General features: G+C 39.1%; 4 protein-coding genes across 7 annotated transcripts; 3 read left to right on the top strand and 1 right to left on the bottom strand.

Annotated features, from left to right (window-relative positions):
- The first annotated feature begins 456 nt into the window (after positions 1 to 456).
- Positions 457 to 5551, top strand: LOC103851773 (F-box/kelch-repeat protein At4g38940-like). 3 transcript variants are annotated; one of them, XM_009128642.2, is made up of 2 exons: positions 457 to 562; positions 4195 to 5551. In XM_009128642.2, the coding sequence occupies exon 2, from the start codon at positions 4232 to 4234 to the stop codon at positions 5339 to 5341; it is 1110 nt and encodes a 369-aa protein (XP_009126890.1). In that variant the 5' UTR covers positions 457 to 562; positions 4195 to 4231; the 3' UTR covers positions 5342 to 5551. The 3 variants fall into 3 exon arrangements, with proteins under 3 accessions (XP_009126890.1, XP_033140255.1, XP_033140254.1); XM_033284364.1 differs by lacking the exon at positions 457 to 562 and adding an exon at positions 3891 to 3913; XM_033284363.1 differs by lacking the exon at positions 457 to 562 and adding an exon at positions 3896 to 3916.
- A 1298-nt stretch (positions 5552 to 6849) lies between these two features.
- On the top strand, positions 6850 to 10282 carry LOC103851658 (formin-like protein 13). Its single transcript, XM_009128536.3, has 4 exons — positions 6850 to 8190; positions 8357 to 9081; positions 9232 to 9438; positions 9515 to 10282. Exons 1-4 carry the CDS (start codon positions 8118 to 8120, stop codon positions 9878 to 9880), a joined length of 1371 nt encoding a protein of 456 aa, XP_009126784.1. The 5' UTR covers positions 6850 to 8117; the 3' UTR covers positions 9881 to 10282.
- Positions 10283 to 12567: 2285 nt separating this feature from the next.
- LOC103851657 (formin-like protein 13) lies at positions 12568 to 19946 on the top strand. Its single transcript, XM_033284353.1, has 18 exons — positions 12568 to 13973; positions 14196 to 14896; positions 15030 to 15251; positions 15335 to 16905; positions 16996 to 17113; positions 17221 to 17292; positions 17382 to 17480; positions 17579 to 17620; positions 17710 to 17790; positions 17875 to 17925; positions 18015 to 18096; positions 18173 to 18267; positions 18354 to 18425; positions 18514 to 18630; positions 18929 to 18997; positions 19085 to 19151; positions 19264 to 19484; positions 19516 to 19946. The coding sequence occupies exons 1-18, from the start codon at positions 13901 to 13903 to the stop codon at positions 19741 to 19743; spliced, it is 3981 nt and encodes a 1326-aa protein (XP_033140244.1). The 5' UTR covers positions 12568 to 13900; the 3' UTR covers positions 19744 to 19946.
- Positions 19947 to 20168: 222 nt separating this feature from the next.
- Positions 20169 to 23723, bottom strand: LOC103851655 (glycerophosphodiester phosphodiesterase GDPDL6-like). 2 transcript variants are annotated; one of them, XM_018656704.2, is made up of 9 exons: positions 23188 to 23723; positions 22962 to 23081; positions 22552 to 22848; positions 22356 to 22465; positions 21776 to 22274; positions 21369 to 21689; positions 21161 to 21303; positions 20605 to 21076; positions 20169 to 20524 (listed from the first exon to the last, which is right to left on the bottom strand). In XM_018656704.2, exons 2-9 carry the CDS (start codon positions 23071 to 23073, stop codon positions 20220 to 20222), a joined length of 2259 nt encoding a protein of 752 aa, XP_018512220.1. In that variant the 5' UTR covers positions 23074 to 23081; positions 23188 to 23723; the 3' UTR covers positions 20169 to 20219. The 2 variants fall into 2 exon arrangements, with proteins under 2 accessions (XP_018512220.1, XP_018512221.1); XM_018656705.2 differs by having other exon boundaries at positions 22962 to 23723.
- Positions 23724 to 23756: the final 33 nt, after the last annotated feature.

Genomic DNA, 23756 nt, shown 5'->3' with positions numbered 1-23756 from the left:
ACTCCGGTTTCAAAACAGAATTTTAATTTTTTACATTACCCATATCAAGTATATAATCTATTAATAAGATAATTTCATGAAAATGACAAAAAAAAATTACCTTTAAATGGAGGTTCAAAATTGCCAAATGTAGAATGGTGGGTGAGAAGAATTATGGCGAAGGGGGAAGAATGTTAAGATAGTGGAATCCTTCTTGAATTGTTGATGAATATTTAATTTGAAGTTTAGTTTTTTAGTTTAATATAGATAATAGGTGAGATGTCAATTATATTACAAAGAAAAGAATAGGTCATGAGAAGAAATAAATGGTATAAATAGTAAAATTATAAAGGAGTAGTGAGATTAAAATGTTTCCCATTAAGGGATTTTAGTTACTTGTCCATTATTTTTGCCTTTTTGGGTTATTATGGACCCATAGTAATATTTATTTTATTATAATCCACAAATAAATAAACTTTTCAATCCCTATAAAGAGTTTTCCATTCTCTGCTTCTTCTCTCATGCAACTCGTCGTCTCTTTGGGTCTTGAGAGTGTCTTACGTAAACCTTAAGTTACTTGCACGTCTGTACTCAAAATCTGATTTTTTTTCTTTCTCTCACTCTCCATCGTCCTTTTCTATTTTGTTCGATTGGTTTCTTTTATATTGTTTCGTTGAAATCTGAGTGTAATTTTTTGGGTGGTTACGGTTTTTCTCCTGCATGCATTTCATGACCAATAGTTACTGTATGTTGTAAACCCTAATCTTTACCCATTACTTGCGCGGTTTGTGGTCTTGGAATCAGCTCCTTAATTTAGCTATTTTTTTTTTTTTTTTTGAATGAATGTAAAATTTATTCAAACCAAAAAAACTTATTTACATCTAGTGCATCAGTTTTTCTTTTTATTTAAAGAATCAGCAGAATGCTATAAATAAAAAAAATTTTATCCAGCTCCTCCATTTGTTTCTTGTATCCCAAACCAAGTGCTCAATCCTTCATCAAGATATTTCTGGTCCTTTCCTTTCACTGAAAGCAATATGAGTCTCATTGTCTTGTCCACAAACCTGATCAAGCAGCTAGCATCTTGTGGATGTTCTCCATGCCTTCTAGCATTGCGTTCTCTCCAGATTGTGTGCATTGTCGCTTGTAGAGCATACCGAAGGATAAAAGTCTTTGTTGGGGTGAGTCTCGGCCTGGACATGAGCAGTTTGAGCGCATTCCAGTCTGTGGTGAAATCGTCAAGCAAGAGACCTCCAATCAGCCTTCTCCATATATGTCTCGAGTATCGACAATCAAAGAACAAATGACAACAAGATTCCTGCTCTTCATTGCACAGAACACAAGTTGTGTTGATTGCGACGTTCCAATGCTGCATTCTATCCGCTGTTTGAAGTCTGTCTCGCATAGCTACCCAATGAAAGAAAGCATATTTTGGTGTTGAATGAGGGAACCATACACCTTTACTCCACGAGCAAGATTGGCGATTGCTTCTGATCTGTTCCCATGTCTTCTTCGCTGAGAACTTGGTTGCAAATTTATCATCAGCTTGCCTCCAAAGATAAATATCATCCTCCCGCGATGAACAGAGCCTGAGCTTAGCTACCTCCTCCTCAATCTCGTTGAGGATGCTCACTCGATGCCTTCTGCGTCTATGATTAACCAATGCATCCGCCACAGTAGCATTATCACCAATGCCAAAGTCTATCAGTCCTCTATCTCCCAGGATATTCTTCAAATTCCCAAATCGAGACCAAACGTCATACCAGAAGGATGTGTTCTCACCACTCCTTACCTCCACAATAATAAAACCTTTTGCAAGATCCCTAAGCTTGAGAAGCTTCCTCCACATCCAAGATCCCATATTAGTGCTGCTACTTATCGACCAGAAAGATTCTTTGCGGATCAGGTAACAGCGTATCCATCTTGTCCATAAGGAAGACTTTGCAGTGAAGAGTCTCCAGATGAGCTTCAGACAGTGAACTATGTTAACTTCCTTAAGAGGTCTGATCCCCAATCCACCTTCGGCCTTAGGTAAACATATATCTTTCCAACTAACTTTTGCCTTTGTCGTTTTCAGCTCTGTTCCAGACCAAAGAAAGGCAGAGCACAGGCGTTCTATCTCCTTCAAGCAACTCCCTGGTAATCGAAAAGCAGATAGCCAGAAGTTCGCAAGGCTTGTTATCACCGAGTTAATCAATTGCAACCTGCCCGCATGTGACAAAAACCTTCCTGTCCAAGAAGTCATCCTTTTCCTGATTTTCTCCACGAGAGGCAAGTAGTCACTAACTGTCATTCTCTTTGTGAGCAAGGGAAGCCCCAGATAACGAACAGGTAGCTTACCTGATGCAAACGGAAACCTGTTGAGAATGTCCGTTGCAGTATCCTCGGAAACACCCGCAATGTAGAGGGTAGACTTCTCCAAACTAATATTCAGCCCTGATATTGCAGCAAAATCAGTGAATATCTGAAGCACACCTTCTATGGATCTTTTAGTTCCATCAGTAAAGACCATTAAGTCATCTGCAAAGCACAAATGCGTGAGCAGAATATTCTTACACCTCGGATGATAGCCAATAATTTTCCTCTCCACAGCTCTGTCAAGCATCTGAGATAACACATTGATGCAGATCACAAAAAGATATGGGGATAGAGCACATCCTTGCCGCAGACCTCTTTTACTCTGGAAAAAACCTGCAAGCTCTCCATTGACTTGCACTGAAAAGGAAGCAGTACAGACACAGAGTTCAATCCAGTGGATGAAATCATCAGGCATGTTTAAAGCTTTCAAAGTCTTCAGCAGGAAAGGCCAATGAACCGAGTCAAAAGCCTTTGAAATATCGATCTTCATGGCACATCTCGGTGAGATATCTTCCTTATGGTAATCTTTTACAATTCCTGTAGCTAGGAGCAGGTTCTCCACCAGTAAACGATCCTTGACAAACGCTGATTGATTAGAAGAAATACACTGGGGAAGCGTAGTCTTTAATCTGTTAGCTATTATCTTAGATATTACCTTATAGAGAACGTTGCAGCAGGATATTGGCCGATAGTCTCTCATCTCCTCTGCTGAGTCCTTCTTTGGTATAAGTGCCAGAATGGTTGCATTAAGGCCCTTAGGTAGAAATCCCTTGCTGAAGAAAGATTGAACAGCTGTGGTAAAATCTTTAGCTATGATGCTCCAGGATGATTTGAAGAACTCAATAGTGAAACCATCTGGTCCCGGGGACTTGTTACTCGGCATCTTAAACACCACTTCCCTGATTTCTTCTTCAGTCACTGTTCTCATGAGCATAGCTCGATCCTCGTCTGTACATCGAAATGGTAATATCTCCTGCAGCTCAGAAACTGTTGTGTCTCGTAGATCTGCTGGCTCAAAAGAGAGGAACTCACTAAAGAAACGCTCAGCTTCCTTTTTAATTTCATCTTGCGAGGTAACTACACTTCCATTAGGGCATTTGATTTCCCGAATTGCATTCCGAGTTTGGCGAATCCTAGCTGCATTGTGAAAGACCCTGTTGTTTCGATCCCCCACCTGTAGCCAATGGAGTTTAGAGCGTTGTTTCAGTAGCTTCTCTTCGATATCAGATACTCTTTGCCACCTCTCTGCTGCCACTCTTTCCGCATTAATATTTTCTTGAGTTGGGGCTTCAAGAAGCTTCTCTTGCTTAGCACAGAGATCGAAATGAGCTTCCTTTACTTTTTTGGTTAGAGCTCCCAGCTTTTCTTTGCTTAATGACCTAACCAATGGTTTGAGAGCTTTTAGGTACTTTGAGAAGCGGAAGAGTGCTGAAGTGGACTGAAACAACGGCTGAGTGTCTTTCCAGTAGTCCGAGACCATCTGAAGAAACTCAGGCATATCTGCAACCGCATTCGAGAATTTGAAAGGCCTGCGTTTACCCACAGCCGCAGCCTTTAACTGGAACCTGCCTCGGAGGTGGTCTGAACATCCTCCTGATTCTTGCTATTACTCTTTACTCTTTCTTCTTCTTCTCTTTGTGATTCTTAATTTAGCTATTTACTCTTTCTTCTTCTTCTCTTTGTGATTCTTGCTTGATATGATATGTCTAAACTTAGAATGTCTGAACATGTAATTAATTGTCTGAACATGGAGATGTGTGAACTTGAAATGATGTGTGAACTTGGAATCTGCGAGTAGTCTTTGGTCTTTTAGGCTAACCAGTAACATATTTCTTTCTTTTTTTTTTTTTTGTTCAGGTTGATTTACTGATTCACTCAACCACAGCTGTTTCAGATGTCTGAATTAATGGAGCAATTCTTGGCGCTGTCAGTGTCTCCTCCTCTGATTCCGTCACTTCCAGACGACATTACCGTTGATATCGTAGCTGCTCGTGTACCCCTAAACCATTATCCGACTCTCTCCCACGTTTCCAAGAGTTTCAGGAAACTCATTGCCTCTCCTACGCTCTACAAGAGGCGATCCCAGCTAGGCATCACCCAACACCGTGTCTATGCTGTCCTCCAGAGCCGCAAAACTCGTGCTTCCAGTTTCTACATCCTCCACCGGAAAGTCGACGACTGCAGTAACCGCTTGGTGGTTGTCCGGTCAATTACTCTCAAGTCTTCCTGCGGAAACTATGTCCCGGTGGGTTCGAAGGTGTATGTGTTTAACGATGAAGATGCGCTCAGCATTGACTGCACCTCTCACACGTCTCAGTCCATCCCTGACATTCCTCAGCGCATGGCTTATAAAGTGGTTAACGTGGTTGACGAGAAGAAGATTTATGTAATCGGTGATTCGGTTTGTCATGTCGTTAAGGAGAAGGGTGGTATGTTGCGGGAAACGTGGAAGAAGGCAGTCATGGTGTTTGATACACAAACCCAGTTGTGGGAGCCTAAGTTGGTAAAGGAAGACATGTTTTTAGGTGTCCTTTGGTCTGATTCTGTGGTGATGGATGGTAAGATTTACATGAAAGATTACAGCAAGGGCAACTCTTTTGTTTATGAACCAGATGAAAGGAAATGGGAATTTATGGACGAGGTGTTGAATTCTAAGGCCTGGAAGGGTGCATGTGTGGTTGACAACGTCTTGTACTATCACGATTTGAGGGCGTTGAGGGCGTATGATCCAAAGAAGAGCTGTTGGAGTGTTGTCAACGGTTTGGGAGATTTTTTGGTGGCTAAGACTGCTCGTTCAAGGTGGTGCCATGCAGTGAACTATGGCAAGGAGAAGCTGGCTCTCTTCTTTCATAAAAACCATGACGGCAAAGAGGTCATTTTCTGTGCAGTGATTGCTTTGGAAAGGCGCCAAGGAGGAGAGATTTGGGGTCAGATGGAGTCGTGTGATGTTGTGAATGAGGATGGGCTGTTTGACATGGTCAAATTTGTTACGGTTTCCCTTTGATGCAGCATAATAATAAGAATATCTCTATTTAGATCCCTTCGTATTTTAAATTATCCTAAATGCCATCTCTTGTGGTCGTAAGTTTGCTAACATCGTTTATGTTAGACAAAACCTTGAGTGTGTTGTTTTATGTTGTCGTTTAAAACTTTGGGCTATGGTCTGTTAAATTTGCTATGTTTTATTCTTGAATAATTACCTTAGACTTGAAGTTTTTCTCATCACAGCCTCTTCACAGGTTAAATTTTACGAGACATTTATGTTTGGTTCCCATGTTCAACTATGATGCAAGCAGTTAATAGAGATGAATTAAAGAAAGGGAAACATAAGAGTTTGAGATGAAATAGAAACCTTAAACAAACATACACTTACCATGTGACTAATGAGAACTCCATGTCGAAGAGATTCTTCAAACGGCTGTTTCCTCCTCCTCCTCTGGCTCGACGCATCATCATGAGGCGGCATGGCTCCAGGAAGCGGAAGAGGGCGGCGTGGGTTTGGATAAGATCCGGCGATTCTCCAAGAGTTGCTCTAGAAAGTACGAGCTTGGTTATGAAGTTTGTCGTGGCCATTAACCAGCTGCTAATGTTATTCACAAAGCAAATGTTACTGCTTTTTGATTTGATGTCTTCTGGTTCTGTATTAGTTATGAGATCTGTTAGATTGATCAAAAATTACAAAAGCTATTGATACTATCTATCAAAATTACACCATCTATCAATAAAAAATCTTGTTATCCTAATTTCTAAATCACAATCCAAAATCTACAAAAAATTTTAGAAAAATGATAATTTTCCCAAAATAATAGGTTTTAAAAAATTTATTTAAACATTATATTTTATTGATAAAAAATAATAAACCACACCTATCTATGAACAAAACATCTTGTTATCCTAATTTCTAAATCACAATCCAAAATCTACATTTTTTCTCTACAAAAATGATATATTTCCCAAAATAGTAAGTTTTGAAAATTTTATTTAAACATTACATCTTATTAATAAAAAACTTATATAAAACCATATCCATCTATCAACAAAAACTCTTGTTATCCTAATTTCTAAATCACAATCCAAAATCTACAATATTTCTATAAAAAAATGATAAATTTCCCAAAATAGTAGGTTTTGGAAAATTTATTTAAACATTACAACTTATTGATCAAAAACTCTAAAAGCATACCACTCTATCAACAAAAACTCTTGTTATCCTAATTTCTAAATCATAATCTCAAATCTACAATATTTCTCTACGAAAATGATAACTTTCTAAAAATAGCAGTTCTTACCAATTTTATTTATAAAATATAACCTATTGATCAAAAATTACAAAGGCATACCCATCTATCAATAAAAAAAATCTTGTTATCCTAATTTCTAAATCACAATCCCAAATCTATAATATTTCTCTTCAAAAATGATAATTTTCCAAAAATAGTAGGTTTTCAAAAATTTAATTAAAAATGATAACCTATTGATAAAAAAATTATAAAATCATACCCATCTACCAACAAAAACTCTTGTTATCATAATTTATAAATAACAATCCAAAATCCTCAATATTTCTCTAGAAAAATGATAACTTTCCCAAAATAATAGGTTTTGGAAAATTTATTTAAACATTATAACTTATTGATCAAAAATTCTAAAAGCATACCTATCTATCAACAAAAACTCTTTTTATCCTAATTTCTAAATCATAATCTCAAATCTAAAATATTTATCAACAAAATGACAACTTTATAAAAATAGTAGGTTTAGGAAAGTTTAATTTAAAATGATAACCTGTTGATAAAAAGTTATAAAACCATATCCAGCTATCAAAAAACTCTTGTTATACTAATTTCTAAATCTACAATATTTTTATTTTAAAATGATATATTTCTAAAAATAGCAGTTCTTAGAAATTTTATTTATGAATATATATTAAAAATTATATTAGTATTACTGATTTTTTAGTTTATAAATTATAAATATATTATATGTATCCCGTAGTTACACTGTTTATTATACTTGTTACCATTTACATTTTGTTTTTAACCGCTTCTTTTAGATGAACTGTACTTGTCTCGCAGTATTCGTTTTTCTATCATAAACCGCACCGCACCACACCACCCAATCCGCTTGTTCCGCACCACTCAATCCGCTGTTACCATTCGGAATCATAGATTGGAGACTCATTATTTGGATCTTGAGATTGCTTTGTTGTTGGTTTTGAGTTTAGTATATAAACCATTGGAGACTCTTTTTTTTTTTGAAATTAGTCTCCGTTTGAATATTATAAATTTAGGTGTGAGTTTTGAGTTGAGTTATTCTGGATCTGAATAAGTTCGGTTCTGATGTATAGGAACCTAAAAATATCTAAATAACAAATGTATCTAAAAAGTGGATCTAAAAAGTGTTCGGATATTTGTACCAAAAATAACCATATTACCCGATTCGGTTTAAATCTTTTGAATACAACACAAATTATGAAAACCAAATATCAATGTATAAAAATATGACAACCATAACCCGCACGACATGGAAAGGAAAGAGACACACCTTCTCTTCGTCCCTAAAGTTTCCATTATTTAGTTTGACCACAATTGAATATTTTAGCTTCCCATATTAGCTTTGACCTTTTCCCTCTTCCAGGAAACCTACAACACACGACATGGAACACCATTTCACATCATTATTAACACATTCAAAAAGTCAACTTTCCGCTTCAGATCTGGAATCCTAACAAAGTGGTAAACGAGAAGGAGAAGGGGTTTAGGAGTTTGATAATAAAAAAAATGGACTTGCTTCGCAAATTGTTCAACCGCAAAACTCCAGATGGTTTACACGAGATATGCGACCAAGTGTTCGGTCTGTTTGTTTCTCTCAGTTCCTATGCTTTTATTCTCTCTGTTTTTGGCGCAAAGTTGTATCTACTTCCCTTGTCTTCTGAACCTGACTGTCTGAAAAAATCTTATTTTTCATTTTTTATGATATGATTGGCTTAAGAGACAAATGGTTCTGTCTTTGTTTGTAGTCTTCGGCAGCTGCCTCTCCACCGATTCTTTGGAAGAAGAGAAGTACAAAACTTATCTGACGGGAGCTGTCAACCAGCTACAAGAGCACTTCCCTGATGCATCCTCTCTTGTCTTTAACTTCCGTGATGTGGTGGATACTCGGAGTGTGGTGGCTGATGTCTTGTCAGAACACGGCTTGTCCGTAATGGATTATCCTCGCCACTACCAAGGCTGCTCATTATTGCCTGTGAAAGTTATGAAAAAATTTCTTTGTTACTGTGACAGCTGGCTCTCACTAGGCCCAAGTGAATTGATACTATTGCATTGTGAACGAGGGGCTTGGCCGCTTCTAGCTTTCATGCTAGCTGCACTCCTTATTTACCGGAAGCAATACAGTGATGAGTACAAGACCTTGGATATGATCTGCAAGAAGGCTCCCGTTGAGCTTATGCATTTGTTCTCGCCCTTGAACCCTATTCCTTCTCAGCTTCGGTATCTACAGTATGTGTCGAGAAGGACTATGGTCTCTGAATGGCCTCCAACGGAAAGGGCTCTCACCGTGGATTGTGTTATGTTGAGATGTCTTCCTGATGTTAGTGGACAAGGAAGCTTTCTTCGCCCAGTCTTTAGAGTATACGGTCAGGATCCCCTTTTTGTAGATGATGATAAAAAGCCTGAGCTCTTGTACTCAAGTGCCAAGAAAGGGAAACATCTTAAAATCTACAAGCAGCTCTTTTCAAACAAGGTTCCATAACGTTTTTCACATTGCATCTTTCATCCTATGGTCTTAGATGATAAAATTAGCCTTATTCTTGTGCTTTTTTAGCTTTTTATTTGTGCTTGTTTGGAACATGATTGGTAGTTTTTTTTTTCTGATTGCTCTTTTGTTTTGTAGGTAGAACTAGTCAAGATTGACGACATCAAATGTCATGTGCAAGGTGATATCGTGATTGAATGCCTCAGTAATGACATGGAGGTCATGATGTTTCGAGCGGTTTTCAACACAGCTTTTATCAGATCAAATATTTTGACGCTCAACCGTGATGAGGTTGACACATTATGGGATATAAAAGAACAGTTTCCAAAGGGGTTCGGAGTTGAGGTAATGTACACTATTCGTGTTTACATGGTATATGGTTATAGCTTTGTACTCACAAAGGAGCACCTTCTTTGTGAAGATTCTCTTCTCGGATATGGATGATGACTCGTCTGTTGATTTGACGGAGAAAGTTGGTCTTCCAGTAGAAGCTTTTTCCAACGTTCATGAGTTCTTCAATCAAGTTGCTCCCAATGATGTGCCTTCCCCTCTTGGACAACCGGTGAGGTCACCTCCTCCAGTGTCTAAATCAGACAAAACAACTGCATTACCTCCACCACCACCACCACCACCACCACCACCTCCTCCTCCTCCTCCTCCAATGCAGCATTCAGACCAGAAGACAGCCTCTAGAGTTTTCCCGCCTATACCACACCCAGAACTAGCTACAGCTGCCTCTCCTCCCCCTCCCCCTCCTCCTCCCCCAGTTCACAACAAAAGTCCATAATATATATATATATATATATATATTTTTTTTTTAAGTCCATAATATTATGCTTAACTAATTATAATACATAAAAAAAATTTGTCCAAGGGTCCAATATAGTTTTAAGCCGGTACTGCTTCTTCCCCTCTTCCTCCTCCTCCCCCAACACCTCCACGGCTTCATACTTCTTCTACCACTTAATGTTTATCTCTTGAGATCTTTATTTTCAGCTTTATCTTCATTGTATGTCAGATTTTGTGTATTTTATTCATGCTTTCTTCCGTGGGATCAACTGGCCTCTCATACGGTATGACTAAACCAACGTATAGTTTTTATATATCTTCTTGTGTTTTGTTGGGCTAACATATCTCTTTCTTATTATTTGAGGAGCATTAAAAATAAATAACCTTTAGTTCATGTGTTTATTACAAATGTGCCATTTCTTATGTCGCAACTCCACAAGCTCTCTCACCTATTCTATTTAAAACCCCTTTGTTAACTAGAGTAATTACACAACATGCCATTGATCAAAACATTATAATTACCTTAGTTTTGTCTACATTTGTCACATATATACGTTGATACGTATTATATCAAACTTTATCATTTATTTCTTGCGTTAGTTACCTTAACCGAAATTCTACGTATTACATCAAAGATTTTAAAATTATGTTAATTACCTTGATTGAAGTTTTTTTTTTATCACAATGACTGAAGTTTTTCATTAATTTGTTTTAAGACAAAAACATTACTGACATACGTAGTGGTCCAATTTTTTTAATTCAAAATGAATATAGATGCAAAAAATTAATGTGCGATTATCAACCAAAGTTTGTTTTCTGAAAAATCCTAAAAAGTATTTGATGATCAATACGTGCTCAAGTGATTGATTTTTTCAAAAATGCGAAAAAATATTTGTTCTCTTAAGAATATATCAAGAAAAAAAAAATTTCTTAAAATAGTGAAACAGAAGAACCATGCATATGACATATACTTGCCCCGTTTCATTAAATTGTTAGATGATCCCCGCCTTACGATTATAGAAACTAAGGTACAATACGATTTTCTGGCATACACATATAAAAACTTACCTTAGGTGATCTATCATAATTAAGATTTTAACGCCAACTTGCATAATGCAAATAATGGCGGAGCAAATTGCACATGATTCAAAAGTTATTTGTAAGGACGAAATTGATTGATGATTGGGAAAAAGGAAACTTCTAATAACTTTGACATATTTTTAAATTATAAATTTGGTAAACTGATGGTAATAATATGTGATTTGCGAGGACTTGACTTTTGTTTATAAGGAACGTAGATTAAGGTTCAAATTATTGTAATCAATTAATAATCGTGAACTTTTTTGAATTTGTTCAATTGCGATTGATAAAAGGAAGTTTGCATTAACTATTTACAATATTAAAGTAATTCCCGACTAAGATTGGAGCGCAAGTTATGTGTAATATTCGATTTAGTTACGACCATTATTTTGAATCCATATGACCACATGGCGATTCCTTTTTAGTATAAATATACGGCTTCTATAATTCAGAAAACTCACTACACATTTCTTCTCGACTTTGCTCATATCAAAACATTCTCTCAAGCAATCAAATGGTTGGCTTTAACTCTGTTTCCGAATTGAAACCACTCAAGACATTGTTTCTTTTATATTTTATTAGTTTATTGTTTATGTTTCGTTTTATTTTATATTTATAATATATTTTATGCAAACAAATATACAATTTTTAAACAAAATTTTCCAAGCTTAATGACATATTAAATTTCCTCTAACCCTTACTTTATAACATATAGTATTTTTTGCTATGACTTTAACTTTTGTTATGTCTACAGATTAAAAGTGATAATATTTTGAAATCTATTTATTCCGCGCAGGGCGCGGATTATCACCTAGTGTAGAGTGATTGCAGGAGCCTCCATCATTGGATGCACCGTTGCGTATATAACAGAGAAATATACGAATGCCAAATATATAAAGTGGGAAGGTGATGAAGTGCTTGTGAACTCTATGAACTTTGACATTGATCTCTTCTGGACACCCACTCTTTTACTTTCTTCTACCTTTGTATCTCATTTTGGTGCAAAACACTTTTTAAAAGCAAATTTGTTGTACTATAGTTTCTTACATATATTAATATAATGCATGAAACGTAAAAAAAAAAAGAAGTTATACTATGTTATTAGAGAGTACCAAACAATCTTCCAAACCATGTTTATTGGAAGCTTCTTAGGACGATGTTCTTAGCGTAATATAAAAACTGTTTCTTAGTTTTAATTAAGAAAAACTAATAACTATCTCTTAAAACTTTTATTTAAGAATATGTTTTTAGTTTTCTTTAGTTAAAAGTTAAGAGACGGTTCTTATATTATGCTAATAACCTCGTACTAAGAACCTTCCGATAAACATGTAAGAGCATGATTATCCATGTCCCTATTTTTTTGGTCCTTAGTGTTTTTTATTATTATTTCTAGCTTAGGACAATGTTAAGGACTTTAATGAAAATTAGGATTATTGGTGGGACTTAATGTTGGTCCTTAAGGTAAATTCACTTGTTGAAGAAGGTGAAATTCATTTGTTGAAGAAGGTGAAATTTGTGAAGAAGCAGAACTTGTATTACGTATGATTCTGAAAATAAAACGAACCAACTCTTGGAACATTCCTTGTGCTCTATCTTCTTGTACTTATCCTTCCATGTTTTATAAAAAAATTCCTGCATTTCTAGCACTTCGTGGCCAGCAAGGTTCATCACACCCACAACAGATAGCAAACTTGCATTCTCGTTCTTGACAAACTGGACATCACCAACACCTATCACTCTCATCAGCCAACCATATACATGACAAGTCTCCAATCTATTCCACTTAGCTAGCTTAACGAAGACACCACCCTGTTCCCACACTCTAACACAAAGAGATAAACCCGAGAGTCCCTTTCCCATCAACACCTTTTGCATTCTCCAATGTTCGCATGTGACCCTTGATTATTATGGTCAAGTTGTGGCCTGGTTTCAGTCAACTCCTTTCTTTTGAACTTAAATTTCCATGTCTTTAGCATTTTACTCACGATCTTCTGCTGATTATCTCTTCTTCCTCTTAAACACATTTGATCAAACAGCTGGTGTGCAACTAAATCAATAGCCCCCACTGACTTTTGAGCCAACTTCTCCACCGAATCCATATCTAAAATGTATGCTTGTTCAACCTTTGGAGCACTCCAAACACCAACATCGTATGAATCATTGACTAGAAGCTGTGAGCTACTGTTCTTGAGCAAAGCAGAATGCAATTCATCAACCCTATGGCTTGGTTCCGTAAGAGAGTTTAATACTTGAATCGAATCTTTTTGTGGAATGAGATGATTCTCTCTTACTTCTGTTTCACTAAATGGTTTTAGAAGGATTTAAGGGTTTCGAGAAATGGATAGATAGAACGCCATTGTTCAATCATCAGAGGAGGGAAAGAAAAAAGATCGCCAGCTGTCATTAAGGACCATCTCAAAAAACTTCTTAATTAAAGACAAATGACTTCCGTTTCTTTATAATTTCTGCATTTTTCATTTATTTCTCAACCCAATATAGCTTAGGACTCTGTCTAAGGACACCGATAAAGATGGTCTAAGAACTTGAGGAAGAAACTGTACAACCTGAACGAAACAGAGCAGTTTGACTCCTCTGCATAAGCGGGCTTTAATCACAGGCCTAACTAAAAAGGCCCATTAACAGCAGGAAGGGCTTGAGAGATGAATGCCGGTTCCTCCGTGGACGAGAAGACACATGTCAGGCAGGTGGAGAGATGGCGGCTGATCATTGGATCCACGTCATCAAACTCGCCAGCCTGACCTTTTCCTCTTCCAAGAAACATCCAACGCCTTCTTTTTCCTACGTTAAGTAAAAGCGAACAAACACCTTTTAACAGATTCAAAAGAGGCAGCTTCCAGCTTCAGATTCTGGAATCCGAACGTTAACAAAAGGGTTTTCGATTTCGAAACGAGAAGAAAGGGTTTAGGAGTTTGATGAAATGGCCTTGTTCCGCAAATTGTTCTACCGCAAACCTCCGGATGGTTTGCTCGAGATATGCGACAGAGTTTTCGGTCTGTTCCTCCCTATCCTCTGCTTCATGTCTCTGTTTGAATTTGAGTGTCTGAAAAAAATCGAGCCTTTTTACGTTCATTGCGTTTGGCCCATCTCGTGAATCTGCGATTTGTTTGAGAAAGTTGATAGCTTTTTGTGAGATTTTTCATTTTTTTAATGATATGATTGGGCTTTAAGACATTCAACTGAAAGACAAAAGGTTCTGTCTTTTTGTTTTGCAGTGTTCGACTGCTGCTTCTCCGACGACTCTTGGGAAGAAGACAACTACAAAACTTACATGTCCGGAGTAGTCAATCAGCTACAGGAGCATTTCCCCGAGGCATCCTCTCTTGTGTTTAACTTCCGTGAAGTGGGTACTCGGAGTGTGATGGCTGATGTCTTATCAGAACACGGCTTGACCATTATGGACTATCCTCGCCACTACGAAGGCTGCTCGTTGCTGCCTGTGGAAGTCATGCACCATTTTCTCCGGTCAAGTGAAAGCTGGCTCTCCCTCGGCCCAAACAACTTGTTGTTAATGCATTGCGAGCGAGGGGCTTGGCCGGTTCTAGCTTTCATGTTAGCTGCACTTCTTATTTACCGGAAGCAGTACAGTGGTGAGTACAAGACCTTGGACATGATCTGCAAGCAGGCTCCGCGTGAGCTTATGCATTTGTTCTCGCCGTTGAACCCGATTCCTTCTCAGCTTCGGTATCTGCAGTATGTGTCGAGAAGGAATGTGGTCTCTGAATGGCCTCCATTGGATAGGGCTCTTACCATGGATTGTGTTATTTTGAGATGTGTTCCTGATGTTAGTGGGCAAGGAGGGTGTCGCCCAATCTTTAGAGTATATGGTCAGGATCCTTTTTTTGTTGATGATAAAAAGCCCAAGCTTCTGTACTCAACTCCAAAGAAAGGGAAACACCTTAGGATCTACAAGCAGGTATTTAGATTGCATCTTCATCTTAAGGTCATGGCAAGAGAGATAGTTTTGATCTCTAATTAGCCTTTTGTTACATTTTGGCTTTCTTTGTTCGGAATATGATTTTCTCTGTTTGTTTTCTTGACCCTTGCAGGCAGAATGTGAACTAGTCAAGATTGACATCAACTGTCATGTGCAAGGTGATATAGTGATTGAATGCCTCAGTTTGAACGATGACATGGAGAGAGAGGTAATGATGTTTCGAGCGGTTTTCAACACAGCTTTTATCAGATCAAATATTTTGATGCTCAACCGTGATGAGGTTGACACATTATGGGATATAAAAGAACAGTTTCCAAAGGGGTTCAGAGTTGAGGTATGTAATGTACTCATGGTGCTCAGTTTCTCTTCATATTCCTTTGTAGCTTATTACTCAAAGAGAGTACTTTCTTTGTGAAGCTTCTCTTCTCGGATATGGATGCTGCCTCGTCTGTTGATTCGATGAGCTTTTCATGTTTGGAAGAGAAAGATGGTCTTCCAATAGAAGTTTTTTCCAAAGTTCATGATTTCTTCAATCAAGTTGACTGGGATGATCAGACGGATGCCACTCGTAATATACTTCAGCATTTAGCTATTGCAAATGCTGCCCAGGATAGACCAGATGGGAATTCAAGTCCAAGACCACAAGGGCTTAGCCCCAAAAGTATCCATGATATAGTGAAACAGGCAGCAATTGAGAATAATGCAAAACTAAAATTGTCTTCAATGTCCGAGGTTGAAACGGTCGACACGCCTGAAAAGCGAGCTTCCGGTCCAGTCAAGAAGCTTATAGCAGAAGATATGCATTCTGTCCTTCAGATAAGTAGCCAGGCAAACACCACCAGTCATGAGTCCCCTTCTCTCAAGCTTGTGCATCATTCTGCAACAGTTAAACCTTTTGTGGACGGTTCTGACTTTTCTGAAAATCCTGAGGAGAAAATCCTGAGGGCTCCTGGGGAAAACAGGAGCATACTGTCACCACCTCACCCTGAAAGAACGTCGTTGGCTCCAACAGGAGCACTTCCCCAACCTCCTCCATTTCCAATTGTTGCTTCTCAACCTTCAGAGAAATGTCAGCATTCTATTGTCCAACCGGCAGAGACACTTTCACAGAGAAATGCATGGGTGTCATTAGCTGGCTCTACATTTCATCAAACAACTCCAAACGCAGAGCATCCTATGACACTGCCTTCAACATCTCTTCCCCTTTCTCCTGCGTCCGATGTTAATACTCAGGAGTCTTCTAAAATAACGAAATCATCTTCAGTTATGCCATCTCCTACATTATCAGCTACTCCAGCCAAAGAATCCCAAACTGAGACATCAGGTTCTTTCTGTCCTCCTGCTTCACCTCCGGTAGGAGCTCCCAATGATGTGGCTCCAGTGTCTAAATCAGACAAAACACCTGTGATATCTCGACCACCACCTCCTCCCCCTCCTCCGATGCAGCATTCAGACCAGAACACAGTCGCTAGAGTTTCCTCTCCTATACCACCCCCAGCGCTAGCTACAGCTGCCTCCCCTCGCCCTCGCCCTCCCCCTCCCCCAGCTCCTCCAACACCTCCACCGCTTCCTACCTCTTCTGCTCCTCCTCCCCCACCTCCTCCAACACCTCCACGGCTTCCTACCTCTTCTGCCCCTCCTCCCCCTCCCCCTCCAAACGCACCACCTCCACCACCAATAGGTCAGATGAAGGCACCGTCAGCACCACCTCCACCACCACCGTTGGGTCAGATGAGGCCACCATCAGCACCACCTCCTCCTCCTCCTCCAAAGTTAGGAACAAAGTCATCCCCATCTACTGGTTCTAGAGTGCCTCCAACACCTGCCTTACCAGCTGGACCTCTTTCATCAGGAAAACGGAGAATGTTACCCGTAAATTCAAAGAATAACACGGCCAAAAAGCTGAAGCCATACCACTGGTTGAAACTGACGAGAGCTGTCAATGGGAGCTTATGGGCTGAAACGCAAATGTCTAGCGAAGCTTCTAAGTATGCATTGTTCATCTTGTCGTTAGTTATTTCTCTGATGCCTCCGGTTCTTGTGTAATACTAAACTATAATTCTTACCTGTTGCGTTAGGGCTCCTGAGATTGATATAACAGAGCTTGAAAGTCTTTTCTCCGCATCAGCTCCAGAAGAGGCAGGAAAGTCAAAACTAAATAGCTGTCGTGGACCTAAACCTGAGAAAGTCCAACTGGTAAATCATGTGTTTAATAGTTAACATGCGTGTACTTGTTTGTGTGTAAAGTGACTGTTTTGTCTATGGTTAAAATACTGAATACTATGGGAAACTCTATCTTACAGATTGAACACAGGCGAGCATACAACTGTGAGATTATGCTTTCAAAAGTGAAAGTACCTCTACAGGATTTGATGGTAATATCAAGCTCTTTAACCGTGTCAATTTTTTCTGGTAAAATGTCAATGAAAGTTAAAAGCCAAATTCTCTCTCAAAATATTGGCAGTACTCAGTGCTTAACCTGGAGGAATCTGCTCTTGATGCTGACCAGGTTGAGAACCTAATTAAGTTTTGTCCAACAAGAGAAGAAATGGAATTACTAAAGGTATAATAAGTGCACTTCTTAAACTAAAATTTCATCGAATAATTTGGGTATTATGTGATCCACCTTTTCCTTTGATCTATCTTCATTTTATGTTGCAGGGTTACAATGGTGACAAGGACAAGCTTGGAAAGTGCGAACTGGTACAAAACTTAGAAAAACTTTTAGTTTTATTGGAGTACACCATTAGAGCTGATAACAACACATATGCTTCTTGAAATGGTTTGAACAGTTCTTCTTAGAGATGATGAAAGTCCCACGAGTGGAAACAAAGCTAAGGGTGTTCTCTTTCAAAATTCAGTTTCGTTCTCAGGTCTGAAAACTGATATCCTGCTACTTACCGATTATGCAGAGCTTTTATTTTGGTACTTATGGTCACTAGTGAACACCTTTTTAGATTTCTGAACTCAGGAATAGTCTAAATGTTGTCAACTCCGCAGCAGAGCAGGTAAGTCAGACTCAACTTGTCTTCTAGGTGACCTCCTAATATGATTAAAACACACCTCACCAATGCTATTTTCGCTCTCTTCTCATCAGGTTAAGAATTCAGAAAAATTCAAAAGAATAATGCAGACAGTTTTGTCCCTCGGAAACGCACTAAACCAAGGGACTGCTAGGGGTGAGTTTGAAAATGGAACGGATAAGCTCTGGGTTTTATCTTCTATCCTGCTCTGACAATAGTTTTTTTTGTGTAGGTGCTGCGGTTGGGTTTAAACTGGATAGTCTGCCAAAACTCAGTGAAACACGGGCGCGTAATAACCGTATGACTCTGATGCATTATCTATGCAAGGTAAACTGCTATTATCTGCGCTTCTGTAGCTTTCTGGATGTACTACTAGATGAAGAGAAAGATATAGTCTGATGGATCCTCTGCAGATTCTTGCTGAGAAAATGCCAGAAGTCTTAGATTTCGCAAAAGATTTTTCCTCACTGGAGCCTGCAACAAAGGTACTTAGCTTTCACATCTCATGTACAGTTTATGCTTGCATCAGTAAGAAAAAAATAATTTGTTCTTATTTTCTCGAGTTTGTTACAGATTCAACTGAAGTTTTTGGCTGAGGAGATGCAAGCTATAAACAAGGGACTAGAGAAAATCGTACAGGAACTCTCCTTGTCCGAAAGTGATGGCCCAATTTCACACAACTTTAACAAGGTATCTATGTTTGATCACTAGTTCTCTATTCAAGGTTTTCTTAAAGGAAACCGAAAAAATGTATAGATGTAGATCATATAAAGTGCGGACCGTTTACTGGGAGAACAATCAAGTCCCATAAGAAATAAAAGTAGGCCAAGTATGAGATGTGATCCTAGTAAATTTTGAATGGAATGTGTATAACACTGACTAACAAACAATGCAACAAATGTGTTGACAGTGCAGCTGCATGGACGCCGCTCATTGATTTATTGTTGGATTATATATATCAGTGTCTATTTTCTGTTTTTGTTTGCAGATATTGAAGGAGTTCCTTCATTATGCGGAAGCAGAAGTAAGGTCCTTGGCTTCACTCTATTCGGGAGTGGTATGTCCCCAATAGTCCAATGTGCAAGACATAAGTGTATATTACCTGATCTTATCTATTCTCAGAATGATTAAGTTATGTATGCAGGGAAGAAACGTTGATGGCTTAATTTTCTACTTTGGTGAAGACCCTACTAAGTGCCCTTTTGAACAAGGTACGCATATACAAGATCGTTTATATATATATATATATATATATATATAGCGTTTATGTGAAACATGGTGTTTCGAAGTTGTCTGAATCTAGCTAGTGGTTACAAATTGCAGGGGTGTCGACTCTTCTAAACTTTGTAAGACTGTTCAATCGTGCTCATGAAGAAAACGTAAAACAAGTTGAAGCTGAAGCTAAGAAGAAGGCTGAGGAGGAGAAATTAAAAATAGGTCGGTTAGATAAAGAAAGCAGCAAGCCCTTATCCTTGGAGAAGGAGAAAGCAAAAATAAGTGGACTAGATAAAGAAAGCAGCAACCCCTTGTCGTTGGAGGAACAAGTTAAGAAGGAGAGAAGAAAGATAATTGGAGGAACAAGTTAAGAAGGAGAGAAGAAAGATAAGTGGATTAGACCAAGAAAGCAGAAAGCCCTTGTCCTTGGATGAACACAATAAGAAGGAGAAAGCAAAGATAAGTGGATTAGATCAAGAAAGCAGGAAGCCCTTGTCCTTGGATGAACAAGTTAAACAGGAGAAAGCAAAAATAAATGGATTAGATCAAGAAACGAAGGAGCCACTGAATGAAAGAACAGCTGCATGAATAGCCAGTTCTTCATATTTCTTAGATAACAAAGGAGAGTAAGAGCAGCAATAGTTTATCTTCTTTTAACTTGTCACCTAACGGCAAATTAACTTGTAAAGTAGGGAGGGGAACATTGTAATTATAAAGCAATAAAACACAAATACAGCATACATGTGAGTTGTAACATGTGATTTGATAATTAATGATGTCTTTTGCAGCTGCATGAAGTGTGGTAGACAAGGTAAGTCGGGAAAACAAAAAGGAGAAAATTCTATTGATAGATTATTACAATCTATGATCTAATCAATAGTCCTACACAATTAAAAAGGCTTGTTCAGACCTTTAATCGCAGTGTGCATGTGTGTGTGGTCTATACATATGTTTGTATATTGTGGTAAAATATGATACAGACATGGCATTAGTGTGTTAACGAGAAGGGTGTGGACTACTGCTACGCTGAGAGGAAGATATTACAAAATGTGCTTCTATCTTTATCAGGCACCAGCGCAGAGGAGTAGTCCCAAGGCCAGCATCGCCATCAAGGAAAGGCTGAGATTAGCAGTGGTGGTTATGGTGCCTGAACGAAGAGAAGCTGGCGGAGCTCCTCCACTGGCATTGTTGGTGGCCAAGTTTGCAACGGGGGGCAGAGGCGGATCAATCACGTCTTTAGCGTCAAGAGGTGGGTTTGGGGCACTAGCTGGTGGCTGTGCTTCCTTGGATGCCACGGATACTAGAGTCCCTGCCTTTGCAGGTAATATCGCAAAGGACAGCTCTCTGTATAAATCTGAGCATGGACTCCCTGCGTTTGCATCAAGTATATATATTACCAGCCTTGTCTTGATTGTTGTTTCATGATCTTTGTACAGGTTTAGAACTTACTCAAGTATCTGGTGGCTGTAGCAGGGAACTCCGTGATGACTCCATCAACGCCATTCCCTGCAATGAACGTGGCAAGCTCTACCGTAGGATCAGAGAAGTAATCGAACGTTATGGAGAGGTACTCGTTTCTCAGCACCGAGACGTAAACAGAGATATTCCCCTTGTGCATTGCCTCCACTACTTTAGTCTTCCCTGTGGCGAAGCTTTGGGAGATGGTGACAAGAGAACTTCTCAAGACATTGACTGCATCTGCATGCTTCTTGATTTCTTCAATGGTTGGCTTGGGAGCATCGCCTATTTCCTTGTCAATGCTCAATACTCTAGTGTATTGAGGGACAGCCTTAAAACTGTCAAGAACAGAACTGTCATCTGACTGAATCAAAACCTTCTTGTCAAGTTTGGAACTGGTCAGAGCGGACTTGACTGCGTCTACGATTCCTAGTCCTTTCTTTGATGCTAAATAAGCAGCATTCTGTCAACAAACCAAGGCGTTAGTGAGTGGAGATGCCTTGAGCCCTTGAGTAAGTTAAAGAGTTAATAGTGAAAAAAGACTTACCTGGACGTTGATGAGAACTCCAGTGACTGCCTTTGCTTTACTGAACTTGAGGAAGTCAGCGAGAGTCATGAACTTCCCTGCATTCTTGTTTTTTGGGTTTCTCGGGAATCCATCAGCAGCTAAGAAGGGGCTCTGAATTTGAGCTGGAGAAGTAACTTATTAGCTGATAGTTTCAGAATAGTTGTTAAAATAGAAACCAGTTTCTTACGCTTTAGAGACTGGATCTCCGCCCAAGTGAGATCAAAAGAGAAAATGCCACTTTTGGACTGGATCTCAGGAACGCTGGTGGCTCGGGTCATGAGAGTGGTCGCTGCAGTTGTGGTTGGTATCAGGTCTGTAGAATCAAGGCAGAAAGCCATTCCATCTTTGGTCATCTGGACAGAACAGTCTATCACATCTGCTCCATCGTCCACCGCCTTCTGATAAGCCAGATCAGTGCAGCCTGGATAATCTCCACTTGCACCATTGTGAGTTATGACCAACGTTTTGCCTATTTTGGGAGTATCTCTCTTTTGGTGAGCAAAGCAAGCTGCAAGAGAACAGAATCGTATGCCGTTAGCTTCAAGTTTTTTGAGGAGACATATATATATATATGTGAGGAAATCATCATCTCACAGATGGCTTGTGATGCTGTTGGCGGAAAATCAGAGATGAAGCCATCAACAGAGAACTGGCCATTGTCCACAAACTGGAGATACTCAGCGGAAGGATCAAAGCTGTAGTTATAACTGGTGAGCATATCATTGACAAAACCTGAAGCGTAGACCTCTAGACCAGCTTTGTGGGCATCAGTTACAACGGTGGTTGGCGGCTTAAGGTACTTAGCCGAGTCAATGGGCCAAATGTAGTCTTTGGGAACAATAATGCCTGTGGCAAAGGCCTTGATGGCTGCGAGGTTCAGCAGGATCTCGCTGTACTTTTTGTTGGTGGTAGGCTCGTTTGTCTCGGGGTCTTTGAACTCGAATATGAGCTTTGTCTTGGCCCTGCGTGCATCTTTCCCAATGCTCTTCAAGAAACCGATCTCAGGAGAGGAGATGACGTTAATGCCACTGAAACGCAAGCTTCTAATGTACTCGGCTGGGCTTAACTTGTGTTCCATGTAGAATGCATCATACTGCACAATTTTTATTATTTTGTTTATTAGATTCAACAAGAAGGTTTGTTACTCATTATCAAAGAGAGGCGGGATAAAAACCTGAACGCTCAACCAGAACTTGGGAGGCTTGGCGTCGAGGACGTCCTCCACGGCTGCAATTGACATCTGGCCGTCGAAAATGCTGGGCCGAGAGAAGATGTTTTGAACAACTGCTTAATAGCACAGAACATGTAAAGGCATGGTGGTGGTGGGGGAGCAGTTGAAGAGAGAAAAAGAGAGAGAGAGAGAGACATACGGGAGACGTTGGAGAAGATGGTGTCAGCAGAGTAGTCAAGAGCAAACCAGCCTTTGAGGTTTTGACCATAGACCTTGTAGGTCTTCTGGCCTTTGGGTAAGAAGGTGGAGATGGTGGTTGAATTGTCAAGCCTGATATCAGACAAGCAAAAGCCCGCACCGTCTTTTGTCAACTGAAGGTTGCACAACATTGTGAGATCAGGGGAGCTGGAACTAATAGCCAAGTCGTTTGCAGTGGCGCTTGACTCTGGGAAAAGTCCTGAGAAGCCGCCTCTCGCTACAACCGCAGGCTCTTTTCCTAAAAAAGTACATGTATGGGTTCTTAAACACAAACAAACAAATAACATGTTATGTAACATGAGCATCATGTGCTAGCAGCTAAAAATAGAGACAGGTTACGGAAAAGTATACCGCTAAGGGTGAGCCATTTCTTGGCAGGAAGAGCTCCAGCAGCAGCCTTAGTTTTGGGGGGCGCAACACAAGAGTGTATGAGAAGAGAGAAAAGGATGAGAAACCTCAGCATGATTGATCCTGCATGTGTGTAGCTATTATGAGATGCATAATATTTTTTTTGAGATACATAATGTTACATTTAAGAAAATGTTAAAGAGATGAGGACATGTAAAGAGATACGTACAACGTGAAATCAAGAACATGTGCCTTTCCTTCCTATTGTGCTTCCTTGTGGGTTCTTTCCCCTGTTTCCGTTTTTAGATTGTGAAAGAAAAGATGAAGAAAATATGATAGCTTGGGGCCGAAGAAAGAAAAAATGTTTTAAAATTGGAATAGGGAAAAAAAATAAGTTTAATTAGTGGTTAAAGCCATGTATGGCTCAGAACTTTTTTTACATTCTATTTTTGTAATTTAACTTGTTTCTCACTCAAAGAAAAGAAAGAAACTTAATAAAAATTAAAAATTAAATTAGTCCCCTCCATTCTTCAAATGTTTTGCACTGATTTTCAATTTTTTAATCTTTAAAACTATCAGATAAATATTCATTGAGCGTATTTACTATTTTAAAGATTATCCCTTAGAAAAAGATTAGTTTTTTCGACTTGATTTCCTTTTTACTAATAGATTATCTCCTCTTCTCTCTGCTTATATAATTTGTACCCTCTCTAACTTGCTTCTTCTCTGTCTCCTTCAACCTCTCTGCTCCAACACTCTGTCTCTCTCTCTCTCTCTCTCTCTCTCTCTCTCTCTCTC

The sequence above is a fragment of the Brassica rapa genome, chromosome A02 (assembly GCF_000309985.2).
Source record: "Brassica rapa cultivar Chiifu-401-42 chromosome A02, CAAS_Brap_v3.01, whole genome shotgun sequence".
Taxonomy (NCBI): domain Eukaryota; kingdom Viridiplantae; phylum Streptophyta; class Magnoliopsida; order Brassicales; family Brassicaceae; genus Brassica; species Brassica rapa.
The sequence above is the reverse complement of the archived record's forward strand: the minus strand, read 5'-3'. Positions and strand labels throughout refer to the sequence as shown.

Coding starts and splice junctions, on each gene's coding strand:
- LOC103851773 (XM_009128642.2), top strand. CDS start 4,232: ATGTCTGAATTAATGGAGCAATTCTTGGCGCTGTCAGTGTCTCCTCCT.
- LOC103851657 (XM_033284353.1), top strand. CDS start 13,901: ATGGCCTTGTTCCGCAAATTGTTCTACCGCAAACCTCCGGATGGTTTG. Junction 14,897..15,029: donor ACCTTAGGATCTACAAGCAG/GTATTTAGATTG, acceptor TGACCCTTGCAG/GCAGAATGTGAACTAGTCAA. Junction 19,485..19,515: donor CCTTGTCGTTGGAGGAACAA/GTTAAGAAGGAG, acceptor AGATAATTGGAG/GAACAAGTTAAGAAGGAGAG.
- LOC103851658 (XM_009128536.3), top strand. CDS start 8,118: ATGGACTTGCTTCGCAAATTGTTCAACCGCAAAACTCCAGATGGTTTA. Junction 9,082..9,231: donor AGCAGCTCTTTTCAAACAAG/GTTCCATAACGT, acceptor TTTGTTTTGTAG/GTAGAACTAGTCAAGATTGA. Junction 9,439..9,514: donor CAAAGGGGTTCGGAGTTGAG/GTAATGTACACT, acceptor TTCTTTGTGAAG/ATTCTCTTCTCGGATATGGA.
- LOC103851655 (XM_018656705.2), bottom strand. CDS start 23,073: ATGCTGAGGTTTCTCATCCTTTTCTCTCTTCTCATACACTCTTGTGTT. Junction 22,466..22,551: donor CATCTTCTCCAACGTCTCCC/GTATGTCTCTCT, acceptor GCTATTAAGCAG/TTGTTCAAAACATCTTCTCT. Junction 21,077..21,160: donor GAGTTCTCATCAACGTCCAG/GTAAGTCTTTTT, acceptor GTTTGTTGACAG/AATGCTGCTTATTTAGCATC.